Source organism: Sciurus carolinensis, chromosome 7, assembly GCF_902686445.1.
Source record: "Sciurus carolinensis chromosome 7, mSciCar1.2, whole genome shotgun sequence".
In the NCBI taxonomy this organism is placed as follows: Eukaryota; Metazoa; Chordata; class Mammalia; order Rodentia; family Sciuridae; genus Sciurus; species Sciurus carolinensis.
Window position 1 is genome coordinate 127,713,063 of NC_062219.1, and position 25,117 is coordinate 127,738,179.

The window sequence follows — 25,117 nt, forward strand, 5'->3', positions numbered from 1 at the left end:
TTCCTTGGGGAGCACCACATTATCAACTTCCTCCAAGACTTCAGGCTACTGAAGGATAAGAGGGGATACACTAGCAATCTTCAGGGACATTATAAGTCAATAGAGGAAATCTGCAACTTCTCAGCAGTCCACTGATACCTGAATGACATGAGAAAACAAGGGAAGAAAATGCCTCAAACAAATCTGGATGTTACATCAATAAAATCCAATGACAGCATGGCAGAAGAAATGTCAGAAAGGGAGTTCAGAATGTACATAATTAACATGATAAGGGAAGCAAACGATGAAATGAAAGAGCAAATGCAGGCATTGAATGAATGCACCAATCGACAGTTAAAAGAGCAAATACAGGAAGCAAAAGATCATTTCAATAAAGAGTTAGAGATATTGAAAAAAAAAAAAAACAGAAATCCTTGAAATGAAGGAAACAATAAACCAAATTAAGAACTACATAGAAAGCACAACCAATAGGATAGAACACCTGGAAACAGAACCTCAGATATTGAAGACAAAATATTGAACCTTGAAAATAAAGTTGAACAAACAGAGAAGATGGTAAGAAATCATGAACAGAATCTACAAGAACTATGGGATATCATGAAAAGGCCAAATTTGAGAATTATTGGGATTGAAGAAGGCTTAGAGAAACAAACCAAAGGAATGAACAATCTATTCAATGAAATAATAACAGAAAATTTCCCAAATCTGAAGAATGAAATGGAAAATCAAGTTCAAGAGGCTTATAGGACTCCAAATATACAAAATTACAACAGACCCACACCAAGGCACATTATAATAAAAATACCTAACATACAAAATAAAGACAGAATTTTAAAGGCGGTGAGAGAAAAGAACCAAACTACATTCAGGGGGAAACCAATACGGATATCAGCAGATTTTTCAATCCAGACCTTAAAAGCTAGAAGGGCCTGGAATAACATTTTTCAAGCCCTAAAAGAAAATGGATGCCAACCAAGAATCTTATACCCAGCAAAACTTACCTTCAGATTTGACGATGAAATAAAATCCTTCCATGATAAACAAAAGCTAAAAGAATATACAAAAAGAAAGCCAGCATTACAGAACATTCTTAGCAAAATATTCCATGACGAAGAGATGAAAAACAAAGAAGCAAATCAGCAAAGGGAGGAGCTAACCTAAAGGAACTCTCAAATAAAGAGGAACCAAGTCGTGTCAAAAATAAACAAATAAATGAATAAAATGAGTCAAATGACCAGGAATACAAATCATATCTCAATAATAACCCTGAATATTAATGGCCTGAATTCATCAATCAAAAGACATAGACTGGCAGATTGGATAAAAAAGAAAGATCCAACAATATGTTGCCTGCAAGAGACTCATCTCATAGAAAGAGATACCCATAGACTAAAGGTGAAAGGATGGGGAAAAACATACCATGCACATGGACCCAGCAAAAAAGCTGGGGTATCCATCCTCATTTCAGATAATGTGGACTTCAAGCCAAAGTTAGTCAGAAAGGATAAAGAAGGACATTTCATACTGCTTAAGGGAACCATAAATCAGCAAGACATAACAATCATAAATATCTATGCCCCAAACAGTGGCTCACCCATGTGTGTCAAATAAATCCTTCTCAATCTCAGAAACCAAATAGACCATAATATAATAATACTAGGTGATTTTAACACACCTCTCTCACCACTGGACAGATCTTCCAAACAAAAATTGAACAAAGAAACCATAGAACTCAATAACATAATCAATAATTTAGACTTAACAGACATTTATAGAATATACCATCCAACGAAGAGTGAATACACTTTCTTCTTAGCAGCACATGGATCCTTCTCTAAAATAGACCATATTTTATGCCACAAAGCTAATGTTAGCAATACAAGAAGATAGAGACAATTCCTTGTATTCTATCAGATCATAATGGATTGAAATTAGAAATAAATGAAAGAGTAGAAACAGAAATTACTCCAACACCTGGAGATTAAACAATATGCTATTATATGATGAATGGATAACAGAAGATATTAGAAAGGAAATTAAAAAATTCTTAGAGGTAAATGAGAACAAAGAAACATCATATCAAAATCTCTGGGACACTATGAAAGCAGTACTTAGAGGAAAATTTATTTCATGGAGCGCATTCAATAAAAGAAGTAAAACTCAACAAATAAACGACCTAACACTACAGCTCAAAGCCCTAGAAAAAGAAGAACAGACCAACACCAAAGTAGTAGAAGACAGGAAATAGTTAAACTCAGAGCTGAAATCAATGAAATTGAAACAAAAGAAACAATACAAAAAATTGACAAAATAAATAGTTGGTTCTTCGAAAAAATAAACAAAATTGATAAACATTTAGCCACACTAACAAAGAGAAGACGAGAGAAAACCCAAATCACTAAAATTCGGAATGAACAAGGAAATATCACAATAGACACAAGTGAAATACAAAACATAATTAGAAGCTATTTTGAAAATCTATACTCCAACAAAATAGAAAATTTTGAAGATATCAACAAGTTTCTAGAGACATATGAATTGCCTAAACTAAACGAGGAGGACATACACAATTTAAATAGACCAATTTCAAGTAATGAAATAGAAGAAGTCATCAAAAGCCTACCAACAAAGAAAAGTCCAGGACCTGATGGGTTCTCAGCCAAGTTCTACAAAACCTTTAAAGAAGAGCTCATTCCAATACTTTTCAAAGTATTCCATGAAATAGAAGAGGAGGGAACCTTCCCAAACTCATTCTATGAAGCCAATATCACCCTGATACCTAAACCTGACAGAGACACATCGAGGAAAGAAAATTTTAGACCAATATCCTTAATGAAAATTGACGCAAAAATTCTTAACAAAATTTTAGCAAATCACATACAAAAACATATTAAAAAGATAGTGCAACACGATCAAGTGGGTTTCATCCCAGGGATGCAAGGTTGGTTCAACATCCAGGAATCAATAAATGTAATTCACCATATCAACAGACTTAAAGTCAAGAATCACATGATTATTTCAATAGATGCAGAAAAAGCATTTGATAAAATACAGCACCCCTTCATGCTCAAAACACTAGAAAAAATAGGGATAGTGGGAACATTCCTTAACATTGTAAAGGTCATCTATGCTAAGCCCATGGTTAATATCATTCTAAATGGTGAAAAACTGAAAGTATTCCCCCTAAAAACTGGAACAAGGCAGGGATGCCCTCTTTCACCATTCCTATTCAATATCGTCCTTGAAACTCTAGCCAGAGCAATTAGACAGACCAAAGAAATTAAAGGGATACGAATAGGAAAAGAAGAACTCAAACTATCCCTATTTGCTGATGATATGATTATATACTTAGAGGAACCAGGAAATTCCACCAGAAAACTCTTAGAACTCATAAGTGAATTTAGTAAAGTAGTGGGATATAAGATCAATGCTCATAAATCTAATGCATTTTTATACATAAGTGATGAATCTTCAGAAAGAGAAATTAGGAAAACTACCCCATTCACAATAGCATCGAAAAAAATAAAATACTTGGGAATCAATCTCACAAAAGAGATGAAAGACCTCTACAATGAGAACTACAGAACACTAAAGAAAGAAATTAAAGAACACCTTAGAAGATGGAAAGATCTCCCATGTTCCTGGATAGGCAGAATTAATATTGTCAAAATGGCCATACTACCAAAAGTGCTATACAGATTCAATGCAATTCCAATTAAAATCCCAACGATGTACCATACAGAAATAGAGCAAGCAATTATAAAATTCGTCTGGAAGAATAAGAAACCCAGAATAGCTAAAACAATCCTTCGCAGGAAAAATGAAGCAGGGGGTATTGCATACCAGAACTTCAACTATACTACAAAGCAATAGTAACAAAAAGGACATGGTATTGGTACCAAAATAGACAGGTAGGTCAATGGTACAGAATAGAGGACACAGACACAAACCCAAATAAATATAATTTTCTCATATTAGACAAAGGTTCCCAAAATATGCAATGGAGAAAAGATAGCCTCTTCAACAAATGGTGCTGGGAAAATTGGAAATCCATATGCAACAGAATGAAACTAAACCCATATCTCTCACCATGCACGAAACTAAACTCAAAATGAATTAAGGACCTCAGAATCAGACCAGAGACCCTGCATCTTATAGAAGAAAAAGTAGGTCCAGATCTTCAACATGTCAGCTTAGGACCAGACTTCCTCAACAGGACTCCCATAGCACAAGAAATAAAAGCAAGAATCAACAACTGGGATAGATTCAAACTAAAAAGCTTTCTCTCAGCAAAGGAAACTATCAGCAATGCGAAGAAAGAACCTACAGAGTGGGAGAAAATCTTGGCCAATCATACTTCAGATAGAGCACTAATCTCCAGAATCTATAAAGAACTCAAAAAACTCAACACCAAGACTACAAATAACCCAATCGACAAATGGTCTAAGGAAATGAACAGACACTTCACAGAAGAAGACCTACAAGCAATCAACAAACATATGGAAAATGTTCAACATCTCTAGTAATAAGAGAAATGCAAATCAAAACCACCCTAAGATTCCATCTCACCCCAATTAGAATGGCGATTATCAAGAATACAAGCAACAACAGGTGTTGGCGACGATGTGGGGAAAAAGGTACACTCATACATTGCTGGTGGGGTTGCAAATTAGTGCAGCCACTCTGGAAGGCAGTATGGAGATTCCTTAGAAAACTTGGAATGGAACTACCATTTGACCCAGCTATCCCACTCCTTGGCCTATACCCAAAAGACTTACAATCAGCATACTACAGAGATACAGTCACATCAATGTTCATTGCTGCTCAATTCACCATAGCCAGATTGTGGAACCAACCTAGATGCCCTTCAGTTGATGAATGGATAAAGAAACTGTGGCATATATATACAATGGAATATTACTCAGTCATAAAGAACGATAAAATTATGGCAATTGCAGGCAAATGGATGAAATTGGAGAATATCATGCTAAGTGAGATAAGCCAATCTCAAAAAACCAAAGGAAGAATGATCTTGCTGATAAGTGATGATACATAATGGGGCGTGGGAGGGATTAGTTTTAGGGTTAGAGTTAGGATTAGGGAGGGGGGCAAGAATGGGGGAAGGAAGGACTGTATAGAGGAAAAAGAGGGATGGGAGGGGTGGGGGAAGGGAAAAAATAACAGAATGAATCAACCAACATTACCCTATGTTAATTTATGATTACACAAATGGTATGCCTTTACTCTATGTACAAACAGAGAAACAACATGTATCCCATTTGTTTACAATTAAAAAAAAAGAAAGAAAAATTATAGAACTGAAGAAAGAAATTAAAGAACACCTTAGAAGGGCTGGGATGTAGTTCAGTGGCAAAGTGTTTGCCTCACATTTGCAAAACCCTTGGTTCAATCCCCATTTCCAAACAAAAATAAATAAATAAATACCTTAAAGATGTAGAAACCTCCCCTCTTCTTGAATAGGCAGAATTAACAAAATGATCATATTACTTAATTGTACTTGTTGGTGGGTATTTGAGATTTGATCCATACCTTCTGCTGCCATCTCTGCTATCTAGGTTTCAGGGTTCTCCTGAAATTCCACTTCTAGGGTGAGGAGTCTAAACTTCCATAGGCCTTACATATTTACTACCATGAATGTGAATTACCCAGTTTCAGACCTGGAGCGTTGATCCACTTCCTTAATCAAACTCCTAAATCTCACAAAATTTTAGCAAATCACATACAAAAGCATATTTAAAAGATAGTGCACCACGATCAAGTGGGGTTCATCCCAGGGATGCAAGGTTGTTTCAACATACAGAAATCAATAAATGTAATTAATCAAATCAATAGATTTAAAGACAAGAATCACATGATTATCTCAATGGATGCAGAAAAAGCATTTGACAAAATACAGCATTGATTCATGTTCAAAACACTAGAAAAACTAGGGATAGTAGGAACATTCCTTAACATTGTAAAAGCTATCTATGCTAAACCCAAGACCAACATCATTCTGAATGAAGAAAAATTGAAAAATTGAAAACATTCCCTCTAAAAACTGGAAAGACAGGAATGCCCTCTTTCACCATTTCTGTTCAACATACTCCTAGAAACTCCAGCCAGAGCAATTAGAAGAAACAAATAAAAGGGATACAAATAGGAAAACAATAACTCAAACTATCCCTATTTGCTGATAACATGATTCTATATTTAGAACACTCAAAAAACTCCACCAGAAAACTTCTAGAACTCATAAATTCCACCAAGTAGCAGGATATAACATTAACACCCATAAATCAATTTCATTCCTATACATCAGTGATGAAGCAACTGATAGAGAAATTAGGAAAACTATTCCATTCACAATAGCATCAAAAAAATACATATTTGGAAATCAATCTAACAAAAGAGGTGAAAGACTTCTACAATAAAAACTACAGAACACTGAAAAAAAAGAAATTAAGACCTTAGAAGATGGAAAAATCTCCCATGCTTTTGCATAGGCAGAATTAATATTGTCAAAATGGCCAGACTACCAAAAATGCTATACAAATTTAATGCAATTCGTATTAAGATTCCAATGATGTTACTCATAGAGAAAAAGCAGTCATGAAATTCACTTGATAAAATAAGAAACCCATAATAGCCAAAGCAATCCTCAGCAAGAAAAGTAAAGCAGGAGGCATCACAATACCAGACCTTAAATTATACTAGAGTTATAGTGACAAAACTGGCATGGTAATCACACCAAAAGAGACACACAGACCAATGGTACAGAATAGAAGACACAGAGACAAACCCACACAAATAGTTATCTCATATTAGACAAAGGCACCATAAACATACATTGAGAAAAATCGCCTCTTCACCAAATGGTGCTGGAAAAACTGGAAATCCATATGTAATAAAAAGAAAATAGACCCCTATCTCTCACCCTGCATAAAACTCAACTCAAAGTGATCAAGGACCTAGGCGTTAGACCAGATACCCTGCACCTATTAGAAGAAATAGTAGGCCCAAATCTCCATCATGTCAGCTTACAAACCAAATTCTTCAACAAGACACCTAAAGCACAAGAAGTAAAACCAAGAATCAATAAATGGGATTGTATCAAACTAAAAAGCTTCTTCACAGTAAAGGAAACAATCAAGAACATGAAAAGAGAACCTACAGAATGAGAGAAAATCTTTGCCACCTACACCTGAGATAGAGCATTAATCTCCAAGATATATAAAGAACACAAAAAACTTAACACCAAAAAAAAAAAAAAAGCAATTAATAAGTGGGCAAAGGAACTGAATAGACACTTCACAGAAGAAGAAATATGAACTGGTCAACAAATATATGAAAAAATGTTCAACAGCACTAGCAATTAGAGATATGTAAATTAAAACTACACTGAGATTTTATCTCACTCCAGTCAGAATGACAATTATCAAGAATACAAGTAACAATAAAGGTTGGTGGGGATGTGGGGAAAAAGGTACACTCGTACATTGCTGGTGGGACTGTAAAATTGGTGCAACCACTCTGAAAAGCAATAAGGAGATTGCTCAGGAAACTTGGGGTGGAACTACCCAGCTATCCCCCTCATTGACATATAACAAAAGGCCTTAAAATCAGCATACTAAATCATGTGATCACATCAATGTTCATAGCAACTCACTATAGCTAAGTTATGGAACCAACTTAGGTGCCCTTTAATAGAGGAATGGATAAAGAAAATGTGGAACATATGCATAATACAATATTACTTAACCATAAAGGAGAATGAAATTATGGTATTTCCGATAATGGATGGAACTGGAAACCATCACACTAAATAAAATAAGCCAATCCCAAAAAGCTAATGGCCAAATGTTCTCTGATATGAGGATGCTGACTCATAATTAAGTGGTTGGGGAGTGGAGGTTCACCAGACTGAACAGGGGAGAATGGGAAGAAAGGAGGGGGAATAGAAATGAGAAAGACAGTAAAATGAATCAGTTGTAACTTTTCTATGTTCATATATGAATACATGACTAGTGTAACTCCACAGCTTATACAACCACAAGAATGGGAAGAATAGAGTTAGCTTATATTAGGTAGAGGGGAGTGAAGAGAGGGGAAGGGGTGTGGGGGTAGAAAGGATAGTAGAGTGAAACAGACATTACCTCATGTACATATATGACTGCATGACTGATGTGATCCTACAATATGTACGATCAGAAAAATGAGAAATTACACTTCATTTATGTATGATTTATCAAAATGTATAAATGCATTCTACTGACATGTGCAACTTATTAGAACAAATGAAAAAAAATCAGTAAAACATAAATTAAAATGGAATTTCTACCAGGGGTGGGAAAAGAATGGGAAGTTATACTCCATGTACGTATGATGTGCCAAAATACATTCTACTATCATGTATAACTAAAAAGAACAAATTTAAAAATATCCACCAACAGAATTTCAAATACCAGTCAAGACTAAATCCCACCTGCTGGAACTTCCAATTTAGAACTCTCTACCAGACCTACTATAGAAGTATATCATTTATTAGCACTCCCCAGTTTATCCTGTCCTATATTATGAGAAAGGAAACAGAGCTACTACAATCAGTTTGGCTCCTGGCCACAACAGCTGACAGTTTGGTGAGAAACACAGAGAAGTGGGAATTAACAAATTTCAACCTCGCACCCAAGGGTCCCAAAGCCAAAAAAAAAAAACAGAGAGAGAGAGAGAGAGAGGTGTGGGGGGAGGGGAGGCAAGACAGCATAAGCAATTAATATCCATCCTTGCCAACAGTGTTGACCGCAGTGGAAACAAACCCTTTACTTTAAGATATTTTTCCTGTTCTCCCATCTTTTCCTTTTTATTATGTTAATTTTTTTACTTTTTTTTCAATCTGCATGATTTTGTGTGTGTATGTGTGTGTGTGTATGTGTGTGTCTCTTGTCTCACTGATAGGTTCAAGGAAAAAAACATTATAATTTTTCCTTCATTTTAAATGCTTTCTTCTTTCACCTGCTTATTATTTGCCTTGGTTCAACTTTAGTGGGGTAAAATTTTAGGTCTTATATTTGTTCATGCCTTGGCTTTAGTTTCTTTTTTCACTCTGTCTTCACTCTCTTCCCTCACAAATAGCCAAATTTTCCTGTTCCCACTTTCTTTTCTTTTTTTTTTTTTTACTTTTCACCATTTTTACTCCACTTTCTTTAAAGCTGTTATCTGCCATCCTCTGTTCACTTTTTAAATGTTTAAAACTTTCTCTGGTATTCCTACCCTATGTTTCCTCACTTAAGGAAATGTAATTCCTGCCCTGACTCATATTGTTGTGATTATTAGTACAGGCAACACAGTAGACACCTGCTATTTAATGTATGATATAGTTCATAGTTGTTTAGTGTTGGTGATGATATTTAAGGCTGACCCCACCATTTCTCTACAGATGTTAAATAGTATTATAGATGTCAAAGTAGACACAGGAAATTTATTTTAAGGCTTTACATAGGTTGCTAGTATTATTGCTATTCCTTGCTCCCCCTTTCTCTAAGAGGGACTGGGAAGGACACTTCAAGTTTACAGAGTAGAGATCCTGCTGCTGAGCAACACTCAAAACTGAACCATGTAACTGAGCCTCACTCTGTACATGAGCTAGCCCCACTCAAGCCTCAACCATACCTCAACACATAGAATATAGAGACAAAAACCCCAAACCAATTACCAAGTCCCAAGGAGGAACAACTAAAGGGGTTCAGGGCCCACTCCTAGACATGTACTCAGACAGCAAAATCAGAGAGAAGTCTGCAGAACAAAAAAAAAAAAACTACATTCCAAAGGACACAAGCAAAAAAGATAAAAAGGAATCCATTTCAACTGATGCACAAGACCAAGACCTCTGAAAATGTGAGGGGAAAAGGTGAACAAATTTCCTGCCAAAATTCACAGTCCCCCACAGATATAGAAGTGAATGAAATTCCAAAGACTATAAAAGAACTGATTATTATAATGCTCAATGAACTGAAACATCTAAAGAAAGAATTAAGACAGTGATCAGAGGAGGTGAAATATTAGTTGAATAGAGAAATACAGATAAATAAAGATAGCTGGGTCATATGATGGTTCCATTTCTACTTTTTTGAGGAATCGCCATACCGCTTTCCATAGTGATTACACCAATTTGCAGTCCCACCAATGATGTATGAGTGTAAATTTTTCCCCACATCCCCACCAACATTCATTGGTATTTGTATTCTTCATTATTGCCATTCCAACTGGAGTGAGAAGAAATCTCAGTGTAGTTTTAATTTGCATTTCCTAATTACTAGAGATACAGAGAATTTTTTCATACATTTGTTTTATTTGTATGTTTGTATTTTTAATTTTTTTATTTTAATTATTTTTCAGGCTAAGTGAAACAATCTTGTGACACTGAGCAATGGCAGTAATCCAAAACTCTCAATCAGCCACGTGGTCACAGGGGAAACAACTTGTAGTTGGTAGTGTACTGTGTTGCTAAGCTGTTCCTACTTTCTCTTCCAGTTCATACCTCTTGCTCTGGTGTACTTAATAGATGATTGGCAGAAAGTGAACAACAAGTGATTTGTTTTTCCTCAGTCTCATTTCAGTATTCTATTTCTTTTCCATGCGTAATCCTGACCTAGGATTTTTTCATTTATTTGTTGACTATTTTTATTTCTTCTTTTGAGAAGTGTCTATTTAGTTCTTTTGCCCCTTTATTAATTGGGTTATTTGTTTTTTATTTGGGGAGATTGGAGTTTTTGTATGTTTGATTTTTGTTTTTATTTTGTTTTATTAAGTTTTTTGAGTTTTTTATATATCTGGATACTAATGCTCTGAGAGGCATTCTGTAGGCTTTTTATTCATGCTCTTGCTTCTTTTGCTGTGAAGAAGCTTTTAAATTAGATGCTATCCCACTTATTGATTTTTCTTTTTTATTTTATTTCTTTCACTTTAGGAGTCTTAAAAAAGTTTTCTTCTCACTCCAGTTAGAATGGCAACTGACTTTAAAAAGTCCTGTGCTGACGTGTTACAGTATTTTCTTCTAGCAGTCGCAGGGTTTCTGTTCTAATTCCTAGATCTTTGATCCACTTTGAGTTGACTTTTGTTCAGAGTGACAAAGGTCAAATTTTAATTTACTACATATGGATTTCCAATTTCCCAGTACTATTTGTTTAAAAGGCTTTCATTTTTTCCAACATAATTTTGGCACCTTTGTCTATTATCAGATAACTGTATTTATGAAAATTTGACTCAGTGTCTTCTATTCTATTCCATTGGTCTTCATGCCTGTTTTGGTGCCAGTACTATGATATTTTTGTTACTACAGCTATAGTATAATTTGAGGTACATCACACTCCTCAGTTACATCCAAAAGATTTTAAAGCAGCATACTACAAAAATTTATCCACACCAATGTTTATAGTAATACAATTCACAATAGCAAAACTCTGGAACCAACCTAGGTCCCCTTCAACAGATGAATGGATAAAGAAAATGTGGTATATATACACAATACAATAATACTCAGCCATAAAGAAAAATGAAATTATGGTTTTTGCTTGTAAATGGATGAAACTGGAGACTATCATGCTAAATGAAATGAACCAGTCCCAAAAAGTTAAAAGTTGAATGTTTTCTCTGATATGCTAATTCAAAATAAAGGGGTATTTAAAAAAATAGAAGATCAGTGGAGAAGACGAAGCAGGGAGAAGGTATGGGATAGGGTAAGACATAGAATAAAGCTGACCTAACTTTCCTATGTACATATATGAATATACCACAGTGAATCTCACCATGTATATCCTTGAGATAACAATTTTAAAAAAAACTATAAGTAAATATCAGAAAGATCAGTAGAGTAGCAAGAAGGGAACAGAAGGAGGAAGAGAGGAGAGAAAGGGGAAGTACTGGGAACTGATTTAGAATAAATTATATTCCATGCTTTTATAATTATGTCAAAATTAATCCTAATGTTATATATAACTAAAAATTCTTTAAAAAGAATCTTAAGAAACAAAACAAAAAAGAAATAGACATATTTGGGGGGGAGCCAATCAGAACTTCTGGAAATAAAAGACACAATGAATCAAATTAAAAATTCATTTAAATGTAACACCAACAGATTAGATTACATAGAAAACAGAACTTCAGGCCTCAAAGACAGAATTTTAGGCCTTTAAGATAGAATATGTGAACTGAAATACCCAATATACAATAAAGGAAAAAAATTAAGAATCATGATCATAGTATACAAGAACTCTGGGACAACATCAAGAGACCAAACCTGAAAGTCAGGCTAAATGGATTAAAAACTGCCTCTGTGAAATAATATCAGAAAATTTCTTAACCTTAGAAATGATATAGATATCCACATACAGAATGTATACAGAATGACAAATAGACCAGATCAAAAAAGAACTTCTCTGTATTAGTCAGCATTCTCTAGAGGAACAGAATCAACAGGAAGTATGATTATAAAAAGGGAATTTATTAGATTGGCTGTCACGACTAGAAACTGGATAGTTCACAAAGGCCATCTGCAGGCCAGAGAGGGGGAGGAACCAGTAGCTGCCCAGTTCAAGAGGTGGAAGTTCCAGAATAAGAGGAATCAACAGTGCTACCCTAGTCTGAGACTAGGGCTTCTGGAAACTCCCTGGAGAATCACTGGCAGAGTCCACTTTGGAAGAGTGAAGAAACAAGATTCCAATATCCTCAGACGATCAAAGCAGCAATCAAGAACCCATTCAAGAAGAGTCAAGCTTGCATCTGTTGCTGCTTCTGTGTTCTTCCAACTTTTACTCCATCTAAGCCACCATCCTATTGAATGGTGCTGCCCACACTTAGGAAGGGTCTCCACTTTAGTTCACCATCTCACATTCCAATCATTCCTAGACACACCCTCATTGACACACCCAGAAGTCTCTTAATCAATATCTCTTAATCCAATCAAGTTGACAATTCAAATTACCCATTACAGTCTTGAAGACACATCATAATCAAAATGCCTAACATAGAAAATAAGGAAAGAATGTTAAAAGTTTTGAGAGAAAAATGTCAGTTTGATTTTAGAGACAAACCAATAAGATTCACTTCTTAATTGTCAAATTGTACCCCAAACAAAGAATGGCTTGGAATGAGATATTCCAAACTCTAAAAGAAAACAATTGTCAGAGAAGATTGTGAGATCTAGCACAATTATCTTTCAGAATCTTTGAAGAAATAAAAATTCTCTATGATAAGGATAAACTAAAGTAATTCATGACCACTAAGCCAGCACTACAAATAATACCTAAAGATCTACTACACCCAGGGGAAAAAAAAAAAATCAAAGCTTCCAAATAGTTGAAGTTTACTAGAAGAGCAACTAAGTAAATGAAAATCAATACTGAATTAAATGCAGGAAACAAACCAAAATTGCACGACATAACAAACAAGTGTCCATTACAACACTGAATATAAATGCTCTCAACTCCCCAATTAAAAGACTTAGATTGACAGAATGGATTAAAAGCAAGATCCAACTATATACTGATTGCAAGAGACTCGACTCATAGGTAAAGGCATCCCCAAGGTGGAAGTAAAAGGACAGAAAAAAAAAATATTTCATGCAAACAAAGTCTAAAAGCAAGCACAAGTATCTTTTCTCATACCTGACAAAGCAGATTTCAAGCAAAAATGAAGCAGATGAGACAAAGATCATTACATACTGGTAAAGGGAACAATCGAACAAGAAGATACAGCAATAGTAAATATTTATGACTCAAATGTTGGTTCACTTTACAACATAAATAAAATACTTCTTGACATTAAATCCCAGAGAGACTCAAATATAATAATGCTGGGTAATTTCAACACACTTCTTTTACAAAAAGAGAGGTAATCCAAACATAAATACAATATTTCCAACATAAATAAATGCTATAAATCAGATAGACCTAACAGATAACTGCAGAATATTTCACCCAAAACAGCTGAATTTGCTTTCTTCTCAGTAGCTCATGAAAATTTTCCAAAATACACAATATTCTAGGTGTCAATATAAGTCTTAGCAAATTAAAAAAATACATATATTATATATATATAATATATATAATAATATAATATATATAATATATACATAAAATAATATAATATATATATAATATATATATATAATCCCATGCAACCTAGCAGATCATAATGGAATGAATAGAAATAAATAACAAGAAAAATTATAGAAACCACATAAACAGTGGAGACTGAACAATACAATTTTAAATGAGAAATGGATAATAGAAGAAATTAAGAAATTCTTAGAAATAAATGAGAATGAAGATACAATATATCAAAATCTTGAGGATAGTATGAATGCAGTCCTAAGAGGAAAGTGTATAGTACTAAGTGCCTGTATTTTTAAAAAATAGAAAGATCCAAAATAAATAATCTAATGCTACAACTCAAGGCCTTAGAAAAGGAAAAACAAAACAATTCCCAAAACAGTAGAAGACAGGAAATAATTAAGAGCTAAAATTAATGAAATTGAAACTTAAAAAGAATAGAAAGGGACAGTGAACCAAACAAAGATTTGGTTCTTTGAAAAGATAAGCAAGATAATAAACCCTTAGCCAAACTATCCAAAAGAGAGAGAAGACAAAATTCACAAATTTAAAGATGAAAAAGGAGATCACCACAAGCACTTCTATCTAGAGAATCATTAGAGAATATTTTGAAAATCTGTACTACAACAAATTGGAAAATCTAGAAAACTTTGAAATTTTTCTAGATGACATTGATAGATGACCTACCTGAATTGAACCAGGAAGTTATACAAAATCTAAACAGACAAATATCAACCAATGAAATTAAAATAGCAATTAAAAACTTTCCAACAAGGAAAACCCAGGACCAGACAGATTCACAGCTTGGTTCTACCAAAACTTTAAAGAACTAACACCAGTCTTTCTCAAATTTTTCCATAAAATTGAAAAAGAAGAAACATTTTCAAGCATATTCTATGAAGCCTCTATCACCCTGATATAAATACCAAACAAATATACATCAAGGAAAGAAAATTACAGACCAATATCTCTGATAAACATAGAAACAAAAATCCTTGATAAAAGACTAGCAAACTGCACTCAAAAACACCTTAAGATAGCATAACATGATCAAATGGGTTTCATCCCAGGAGTTCTAGGTTTGTTAAGCATACACAATAAATAAATGTAATTCACCACATAAATAGAATTAAGGACAAGAATCAAAAGACCATCTCCAAAGATGCATAACAGATCTTTTGTAAAAACCCAGTACCCATTTCCAGTACACTGGAAAAACTAGGGATAGAGGGAACTTACTTCAACATTATAAATACTATCTGTGACAAACTCAAAGCCAACATACTATATGGTGGAAAACAAAGTATTTCCTCTAAAATCAGGAGGAACACAAAAATGTCTACTCTCACCACTTCTATTCAGATCAATCAATCAATAGAAGTAAATTAAAGGAATGCAAATAGGAAAAGAAGAAGGTTGACTCTTTGTTTGTGGATGACATGATCCTATATTAAGAAGACCCAAAAAACTCCACCAGAAAATTTCTATATCTGATTTTAAAAAAATTCAATGTAGTAGAATATAAGATCAATACTCATAAATCAATAGCTTTCTTAAAATCTAATAGTGATTCTTTCAAGAAAGAAATCAGGAAAGTTATCCCATTTAAAATAACCTCAAAAAGTAAAATACTTGGAAATTAACTAAGGTGGTAAAAACCTTCTACACTGAAAACAATACAATGCTGAGGAAAGAAGCTGAAGAAGACCTTAGAGGATGTGAAGACATTAGAAAATGTCAAAGACCTACCATATTCATAGATAGGCAGAACTAATATTGACAAAATAACCATACTACCAAAAGTATTATACATACTTGATGCAATTCCCATCAAAATAGCAATGATATTCTTCACTGAAGTAGAAAAAAACAGTCCTAAAATTCATATGGAAGAATAAAATATCCAGAAGAGTCAAAGCAATCCTTAGCAAGAACAGTTACACTGGAGGCATCACAATACCTGGTCTTAAATTATACTATGGGAATATAGTAACAAAAACAGCATGATATTGGCATCAAAAAAGACTTAAAGACCAGTAGAATAGAATGAAAGACACAGAAACAAACCCATATAGTTAGATTTATATGATACTTGACAAAGGTGCCAAATACATGTTGTAAAAAGATAGCCTTTTGGTGCTGGGAAAAATTGGTATCAATATGCAGAAAATGAAACTATATCTCTACCCCTTATGAGCAAAAGTCAAATCAAAGAGAGCAAAGACTTAGGAATTAGATCAGAAACTTTGCAAGTACTAGAAGAAAACATAGGCTCAACACCACCATATCAGTTCAGGCACTAACTTTCTTAATAAGACCACTATAACTCAAGACAAAAAACAAGAATCGATAAGTGGGACAACATCAAATTAAGCTTCTGCACAGCAGAGGAAAAAAGAGCATGAAGAGAGAACATGCAGTATGGGGAAAAATTTTGCCAGCTACACCTCTGACGGGATTAATACAAAGAACTCAAAAAGCTTAACAATAAAAAGAAAACAATCAATAAATGCCAAACTAAATAAACTAAGCAAACATTTCTCAAAACAAGAAACACAAATGGTTAACAAATATATGAAAAATATCCAACGACCCTAGTGATCAGGGAAATACAAATCAAAAGTGCACTAAGATTTCATCTTACACCAATCAGACAATTAACAAGAACACACATAATAATAAATGCTGGTGAAGATAGAGGGGAAAGGTAAACTCATATATCATTGGTGGGACTACAAATCAGTTCAAACATTCTGGAGATTCCTCAAAAGACCAGTAAGGGAAACACCATATGACCCAATTATCTCACCCCTTGTTATTTATCCAAAATAATTAAAATCAGGATACTATAGTGATCCTTTACCAATATTTATAGCAGCACAATCCATTATAGCCAAGTTATGGAGCTTGGTGTATATACATAATGGGGTTTTACTCATCCACAAAGAATGGAAATAATGGCATTTGCTGGTAAATGTATGAAAATGGAGAACATCATTCTAAATGAAATAAGCCAGACTCACACAATCAAGGTTCAAATGTTTTCTCTCATATGCAGAAGGTAGATCAAAATAAGGGGGGTGGGGGGATGGATATCATAAGGATAGAAGGAAAACAAGTGGAGTAGAAGAAGGAGATTGATGGGGAGAAAGGTGGGACAGGAGAGGGGAGAAATTGAGGAATGAACCTGAGAGAATGCCATTTGTGTGCAGGTATAAATATATTCAGTGAATTTTGCATTTATATCTAGAAAGCACCAATTTAAAATGAACAGATAAATAAACAGAAGGAAGAGCCGTATAAGAGAGGAAGGAAGAAGAATGGGGGAGGAGAAGGTGAAGGAAAGAAGAGGCTCTAGGGACTGAAAGGGAGCAAATTAAATTTCAGACATGTATGATTAGGTCAAAATGAGCCCAACTATTTTGTATAACTATAATGCATTAATAAGCATGTTTCTAAAAAATACAAACTATAATATATGCTGGAGAAGATGTGGGAAGAAAGGAACACATATATATTGTTGGCGGAACGGCAAATTAGTACAATCACTAAGGAAATCAGTATGGAGATTCCTCAAAAGACCAGTAAGGGAAACACCATATGACCCAGTTATCCCACCCCTTGTTACTTATGCAAAAGAACTAAAATCAGCATACTATAGTGATGTATACATTCCAATATTTATAGCTGTTTAAGCCACAATAGCCAAGTTATAGAACCAGGCTACGTGTTCATCAGCAGATAAATAAAGAAAACATGGTACATGTACGTAGTGGAGTTTTGCTTAGCCACAAAGAAAAATGAAATTATGTCATTTGCAGGTAAATGGAACTAGAGAACATTATACAAAATGAAGTGAGACAAACTCAGAAAGTCAAGGGTTGAATGTTTTCTCTACAAAGAAAAAGAATTGTATGGATCGTATGAAAACAGAAGGGAAACTGCACATAGGGGTACATACCTGTAATCCTAGCTATTCAGGAAACTGAGGTTGGAGGATTACAAGTTCAAGACCAGCCTGGGCAACTTAGTGAGACCCTTTCTCAAAATAAAAAATAAAAAATCCTGGGGATGTAGCTCATTTGGAAAGCAACCCTGGACCCAATCCCCAGGAAAGGAAGGGACGGAGTAGGGAAGGAAAGACCAAAAATAGGAGACTAGTAATAGAAGATGGAGAGGGAGGGAGGAGGAGAGGACAAGGAGAGGTACTGGGAAATGACATGACCAAATTATACTATGTGAATGTATGACTACATCACAACAAATTCCACTTTATGTATAATCATAATGCACCAATTAAAATGATAAATGGAAAGGATACCAGTAGAGAGAGAGGGAAAAGGATAGAAACATGGGAAGTACTGAGAAATGAGATGAAACAAATTATGTTATGTTCACTATTATGTATAATTACAATGCACAAATGAAAAAACAATACATCATTACTTATTCTATAACCCAGTAATTCCTTTTAGATACCCACCACAATTTTTTGAATATGTGCCTCAAGAGACATAAAAATTGTTCACCATAGCACCTTTCATGTGAACCAAAAATGCCCATAAACAGGCAGATAGATAAAATGACTGTAATATATACACCCAATGGAATATTTTATAGCAGTGAAAATAATCAGAAGCACACATATTAGATACAACTTAGTAAAAATATTAAGTGTCAAAAAAGAAAGCCCAAGAACAGTATATAACATATGGTGCCCTTTCTATATGTTTGAAAACAATTAAAGTTTAAAATACATGATATTTAGGTAGTCACTCGAGTTTGTATATAAATTGTTTCATAAAGCATATATGTGATTAACACAAAATTCAAGGTCATGATTCCCCTGGATTTCAGTCAGAAAGAAAGAGTATAAAAGAATATAGATGATTCTGATGTTTGGCAAGTTTCCAGTCCTTGAATAAATATTGGATTCAAGGACATTCATGGGTTTTTTTTAATTCATTGAAAATTGAACAATGATCATATATGGTCATGAACCTAGGATTATGATTATTCTGTAAACTTGTTAAAAATCAGATATTTTCTGTCCTATGGATGCTATACCTAGATAACTCAATTTCTCCATTTAATTAATATCTTACCCATTGCACAAACCATTTTTTATTAAATGCTAATTTCTATAGATAAGGTTTATGTTTTTTATTTCCTGAGTTTGATATAATACATAATTAAATCATTTTTTAAATTAATTTCCAGCAAAGAAATCCAAAATGAAAAGTAAAAGATGAAACATAATATCTTTAAAGAACTTTTCATAAAATTGTAATTTGGATAATATCTGACCTCATTGATTTGTTTAATCACCTCCATGGGGCACCAATCCCAAAGGTCTACACAACATCAACACAGACAGCCTTTACATTTCCTGCTACATGGTAATAATTTTTGGAACATACATCAACCAATATAGTGCCCTTCTTGTTTAATTAGGCAATAATTTACCTAAAAATATGAGTAACAAGACAATACACTAAAAGACTATAAATATCGAGCCAAAAATACATTTAACAAAAACTAATTCATCAACTTTTCCACCAGTACCACATCCAGTTTTCTCTAGCATCTGAATTAGAGATTGTCATTAAATCTTATTTAGTTCAATTGTTGAATTTAAATGTGAATGGAGTTGTAGGTCAGTATAAATAAATATTGGTTAATCCAATTATTCAGAACATCTGTAACTTGCCCCACAGAATTTTTTCTGAATTGTTAATTAAGTGAAGGATCTTCCTAACGGAAACTTGGTGCATCTGGATTACATGAGAGCTTGGCAGCTGTGAATTCTTAGCTGTTGAAAATATATTCTAATTTGCTTACTTCTGGTAAGTATTCTCTCTTATCTGAAGAAGATACAGGGTAGAAAACAAATCCTAGTTGGCACAGGCCTCAGTCTGACATTAAATTGAAAGTGCAATATATTTATTTAATATAAAAATAATACCAATATACTAATGCCCTCTAAGGAAAAAAGGTTAAATTTTAACAATGACAATGTATTTTTAAGTTCCTGAATGTTCTCCATGCATCAAGCATCATGCAAAATAGTTTATATTTCCTATATCATTTAATCTTCTTCACAACTATCCTACAAAGTAGGTACTACTAAAATAACTATTTTATTTTCTAGTTCTTCAAATCCACTGTAATTCCCATTTTTTATATCATATTTGCTTGTATATTTTCTTTCTGTTTTTAAAAACTAATTTAATAGTATATTTAATAGTATAACTATTTAATAGTATAAATTTTGAATTTTGGTGTGATCATTCAATACAAGTATACAATAATGACTTAATCAAAATAATTAGCTTTTCACTCATTTTTTAAATTGAAATTAAAAATGATATTTAGTATGCAATCCAACAATTAAATAATATGGAAAATATTTAAAAGCATTAAATGAAAAGTTCTGTATTTGGACTCACAACATAAATATCATAATGAATAATTCTTGCCATGGCAGTATTTCTAAGAATACCTAGGGCCTTATGATAACCCAAAGTTTAGATTGAGCTAATGTTTTTCATCTGCTAAAAATGAGTCACATATATTTTAGAAAATATATGCAGATCATAGTCATTCCCTATGTGCTCTGATAGTATGACACATCTGGGATACTCTGCTCATTTTTTTACACAGTAATTTGAATTTCTTGATAAACTATGATGTGTCTAGTAGAAAGTAACCAAGAAAATGTGGAAATTTAGATCATGTACTGCTCAGAAAAACTGAAAGTGCATTTAGTCTGGGAATAAAAATTCAAGAGTACACTTGTAAAATTTTTCAGATAAGTCAAACTAATATGTTATTTTCCAGAGAAGTACATTTGGTTTTTTAATGGTTAAAAGGATGGAGGTCATTATTATAAACATCAGGACAGTGGATACTCTAAGGGACAAGGAAGTAGTATGATAGAGGTAATTGGTAATTTTCTATTTCTTCACTCAGGTGACAGTTAAAAAAATATTTACCTATATTCCTCAGCTTCTACTTTTGTGTATCCCTCTTTTACTTTATAATGATACTAACATATGGTGGGTTTTTTAAGTAAGACATGCTGAAATAACTTATTCTGTATTATTTGTATAATGAAAGAGATTCTATGCCTACACATTAAAGGAAGCATCTTTAGCACTGATTAAAGGAAGAAAAGCACTTCATGTGCAACTAACTTGCCTGTCATGAATGCTGTATGAAATATGAATTGTGTGACTAATCTGTGGAAAGATATTCTATACAAGAACAAAAGCTGGATTTGTGCCTTTTGAGCTCTGTTCAACTTTAAAATTCATGTTTTTTTAAATTACCAGTACCATACCAATTTTAATCAAAACAACCCAGTATTTTTGTAATCAAGCATTTGGGGTGCTCAAGCCATCTTCTGTCCATTGGGTTTATTACCCCAACAAGTAGTGTATTTGTACATACTTATGTACAAAGGTATGTCTGTACCTCTTAATAGTTATGGAAAAAGATTTAAGATAATCCATATTAGCTTTAAATTATCACAATAAAATAACTAGTATGAAAAATGAAGAAAATAAGGGGTACATAGAATAATAATAATTCATATATAGGTGGATATGGTTTATCACTTTTAGAATTAACTACCAACTCAACACAGCTCCAAGTGCTATCACAAATGTTAACCCTCACAACCTCCCATTGTGGAAGGGACTATGATTTTATTCTATTATTATATTTTATTTATCACATTATAAAGAACCTGGTTCACAATCACATTAAATAATTGTCAAAAAATACATGCTTCCAAGTGATGGAGCTGTGATTTGATGCCAGACACTTGGAGTTTAGAATTTCCACTAAAGCACTGTGCTTGGCTTAACTGAATTCTACTATGTAAAAATGGGACATTTATTTGTTAAATTCACTTTTTTTTACTGAAGAAAAACTACATCTTTATCTCTATCTTTATCTCTACATCCAAACTGACAATAACAGTACCTTCCATATGATTTTTATGTTATCATGTTCTAACTAAAGTGCTTACAATAATGATACTTGAGATATTTTATCTGTATTTCACAATACAACTGAAGCAAATACAGTATTTATTCCTTGCTTGCAAAAACACAGTAAAAGTAAAGGATACTGGGTCTGAAGTTTGTGGTCAGAAACAATATGCAAAAAAAAATTAATTCAATTTTTAAATATTTTATATATTTAATATGGCACAATACTCAGAAATAGTAAAGTTGATTAAATCTTTATCCTTGTATGTACTCATTTTAGTGTCAAAGAGATGATGATTTTACAAAAAGGGTTCCAGTGATTTATTCTTTTTTTTTTTTTTTTTTGCGGGGGATCGAACTCAGGGCCTTGTGCTCGCAAGGCAAGCACTCTACCAGCTGAGCTATCTCCCCAGCCCCAAAAAGGGTTCCAAAGCAACAAAAGATTTGCTCATGTGATTTGTAAATTTTATACATATAAACAATTTACTGATTATTTAATAAATTATTGTTTTAATTATCTGTCTACCTAATTTGGCACAATGAACTCATGAGAGGAGCTGACAATGATTGCTGCTGTGTTTGTGGTGACCAAAAGTTCAATTCTTAACTTTGCAACAAATAGATAAAGCTATTTAGGTAGTGTAATATTAGACATTATACTAATTGCCAAAAATATGGCATCTGTACATGTAGATAAATATAATGAAAAATATTAGCTAGGCAAGGAGGTGCACACTTGTAATCCCAGTGACTCAGGAGGCTGAGGCAGGATGATCACAGGTGTGAAGCCAGCCTCAGCAACTTAGTGAGGCCCTACGCAATTGAGCAAGACCCTGTCTCCAAATAAAAAGATAAAAAGTCTAGGGATATGACTAGTGGTTGGGTGCTGCTGGGTTCAATCCCTAATACTGAAAGAAAAAAAAAAAGAGAAAGAAAAATGTTATTTCTCAGCAATCAAAACAGAGATTTTTTTAAAAGGTGTTGCTATGAATGCCAGAATTAATATAAAAAGAAGGAAAAATATGAGTAGTAAAATAATTGCAGTAAAAGAGATGATGAGATAGACATTTAGAAGTAAACATGGAAAATTTGTTCTGCTACCTAAAAGTAGAGTATATCCCAAGAAAATATGTCATTTTACTTTTTTACCTTGAGCACAGCTCCTTTGATAAAGGAAAGACATCATAATGAAGTAATCAAGAGAGAAATAGTGTCATGGTTCCAAGGAAGAAAAACTCCTCAAAATATATCCCATTATTAAAATCATGTGATTGACTTTATGACCTTATTATTTAATTAAAATACATAGAACCATGGATGATATGGCATATTAAGGATTTTCAGTGATTTACAATTCACTGTGATTGGTGTAGCCTACTATTTTCAGAATCACTTTGGAAATGGTGAAATATGGAGATACTAAAAGCACTAAAACAAAATATGAGAAATTTGCCATATGGGAGAAAGCATTCAAAGCAGTAAGTTTTGATACCCATGACAAACATCAGAGATTTTCAATTCTACCTGAGGCTGATACTATCTTTGATTACCATGTCTTTTATAAGGAGCAATGGAAACAAGCAATGGAAGTTCCAGAACAGACTTCATCCTTCTAGGGTTTTCTGATCAACCTCAACTAGAGAGCATCATCTCTGTGTTTGTCTTCATCTTCTATATTGTGACTCTGGTAGGAAACACAACCATCATTCTTGTATCTTACCTAGACACCCAACTCCATACCCCCATGTATTTCTTCTTATCTAATTTATCCTTTTGGACCTCTGTTATACAACTAGCATTATCCCCCAGATGCTGGTAAATCTATGGGGTCCCAAAAAATCCATTACATATGGAGGGTGTGTGCTCCAATTCTTCTTTGCCCTTGACCTAGGAGCCACGGAATGTCTTCTCTTGGCTGTCATGGCTTATGATCGCTATGCTGCTGTCTGTCAACCTCTTCACTACACAGTAATAATGCACCCTGAACTTTGCCAGAAGATGGTGCTGACCTCCTGGTTGGGTGGTCTTGGCAGTGCCTTAATTCTTTGTTCTTTGACTTTGAAGTTGCCCAGATGTGGGAACAGGAAAGTGGATAACTTTTTCTGTGAGTTGCCAGCATTGATCAAGATGGCTTGTGTCTATTCAAGAGTAATTGAGATTGTTGTCTTTGCTCTTGGAGTAATATTTCTTCTAGTACCTCTATCACTTATTCTCATTTCATATGGAGTTATCACTCAAGCTGTGATGAGGATCAAGTCAGCAGGAAGGTGGAGAAAGGTCCTTAATACATGTGGTTCTCACCTCACAGTAGTAACTCTATTTTATGGGACAATCATTTATATGTACATGAAACCACAGAATGCCACATCCCAAGAGCAAGGAAAGTTCTTTACTCTCTTTTACACAATCGTCACACCAAGCCTTAACCCTCTGATCTACACTTTAAGAAACAAAGATGTGAAGAGTGCAGTGAAGAGAATATTACCGATAAAAAAACATTCAACAAAGTCATGAGTGAAAAGGAAAAAATGCATCAGTGTGCAGAAAAGCAAAGAAACATTGTTCTTTATTAACATAAGTCAATTCATTTATGCAAAGACATGAATACGTGTCCAAAATGTACCAGAATTTGTACCAGATATGATTTTTGACTTTGTAAATAGGTAGGAAATTGAGGAAATAAGGAGATACAGATACATAAGTAAAACACAAGCACCAAGACTAATCCTGGATTACAGGTAAAAATATAATGATGAAATATAATAAATACAGTAAAAAAAATATAAAGTATTAAACTATTTTAATGCAGGATTATACTAGGCTATGTTATTTTTCTTCCTTGTTCTACTAATTTTCTGAGAAATAACACATCCCTTCATTTACATGATGGACAAGATCAACCAATGTGAAGACTAACAATCTAACAATACATATTCCACCTCAAGTTTTAATTGGACAGGTGGCCTTCATGCTGCAAACCACATTTCCTAATGTGAACTCCACCAGTACAAT

The 25,117-nt window shown here is 33.7% G+C and overlaps 1 protein-coding gene across 1 annotated transcript; it reads left to right on the top strand.

Moving 5' to 3' along the window:
- The first annotated feature begins 23,675 nt into the window (after positions 1-23,675).
- Positions 23,676-24,619, top strand: LOC124989393 (olfactory receptor 2W1-like). Its single transcript, XM_047559262.1, is given in 2 exon segments — positions 23,676-23,874; positions 23,877-24,619. Coding segments are annotated over 2 exon segments (942 nt in total).
- Positions 24,620-25,117: the final 498 nt, after the last annotated feature.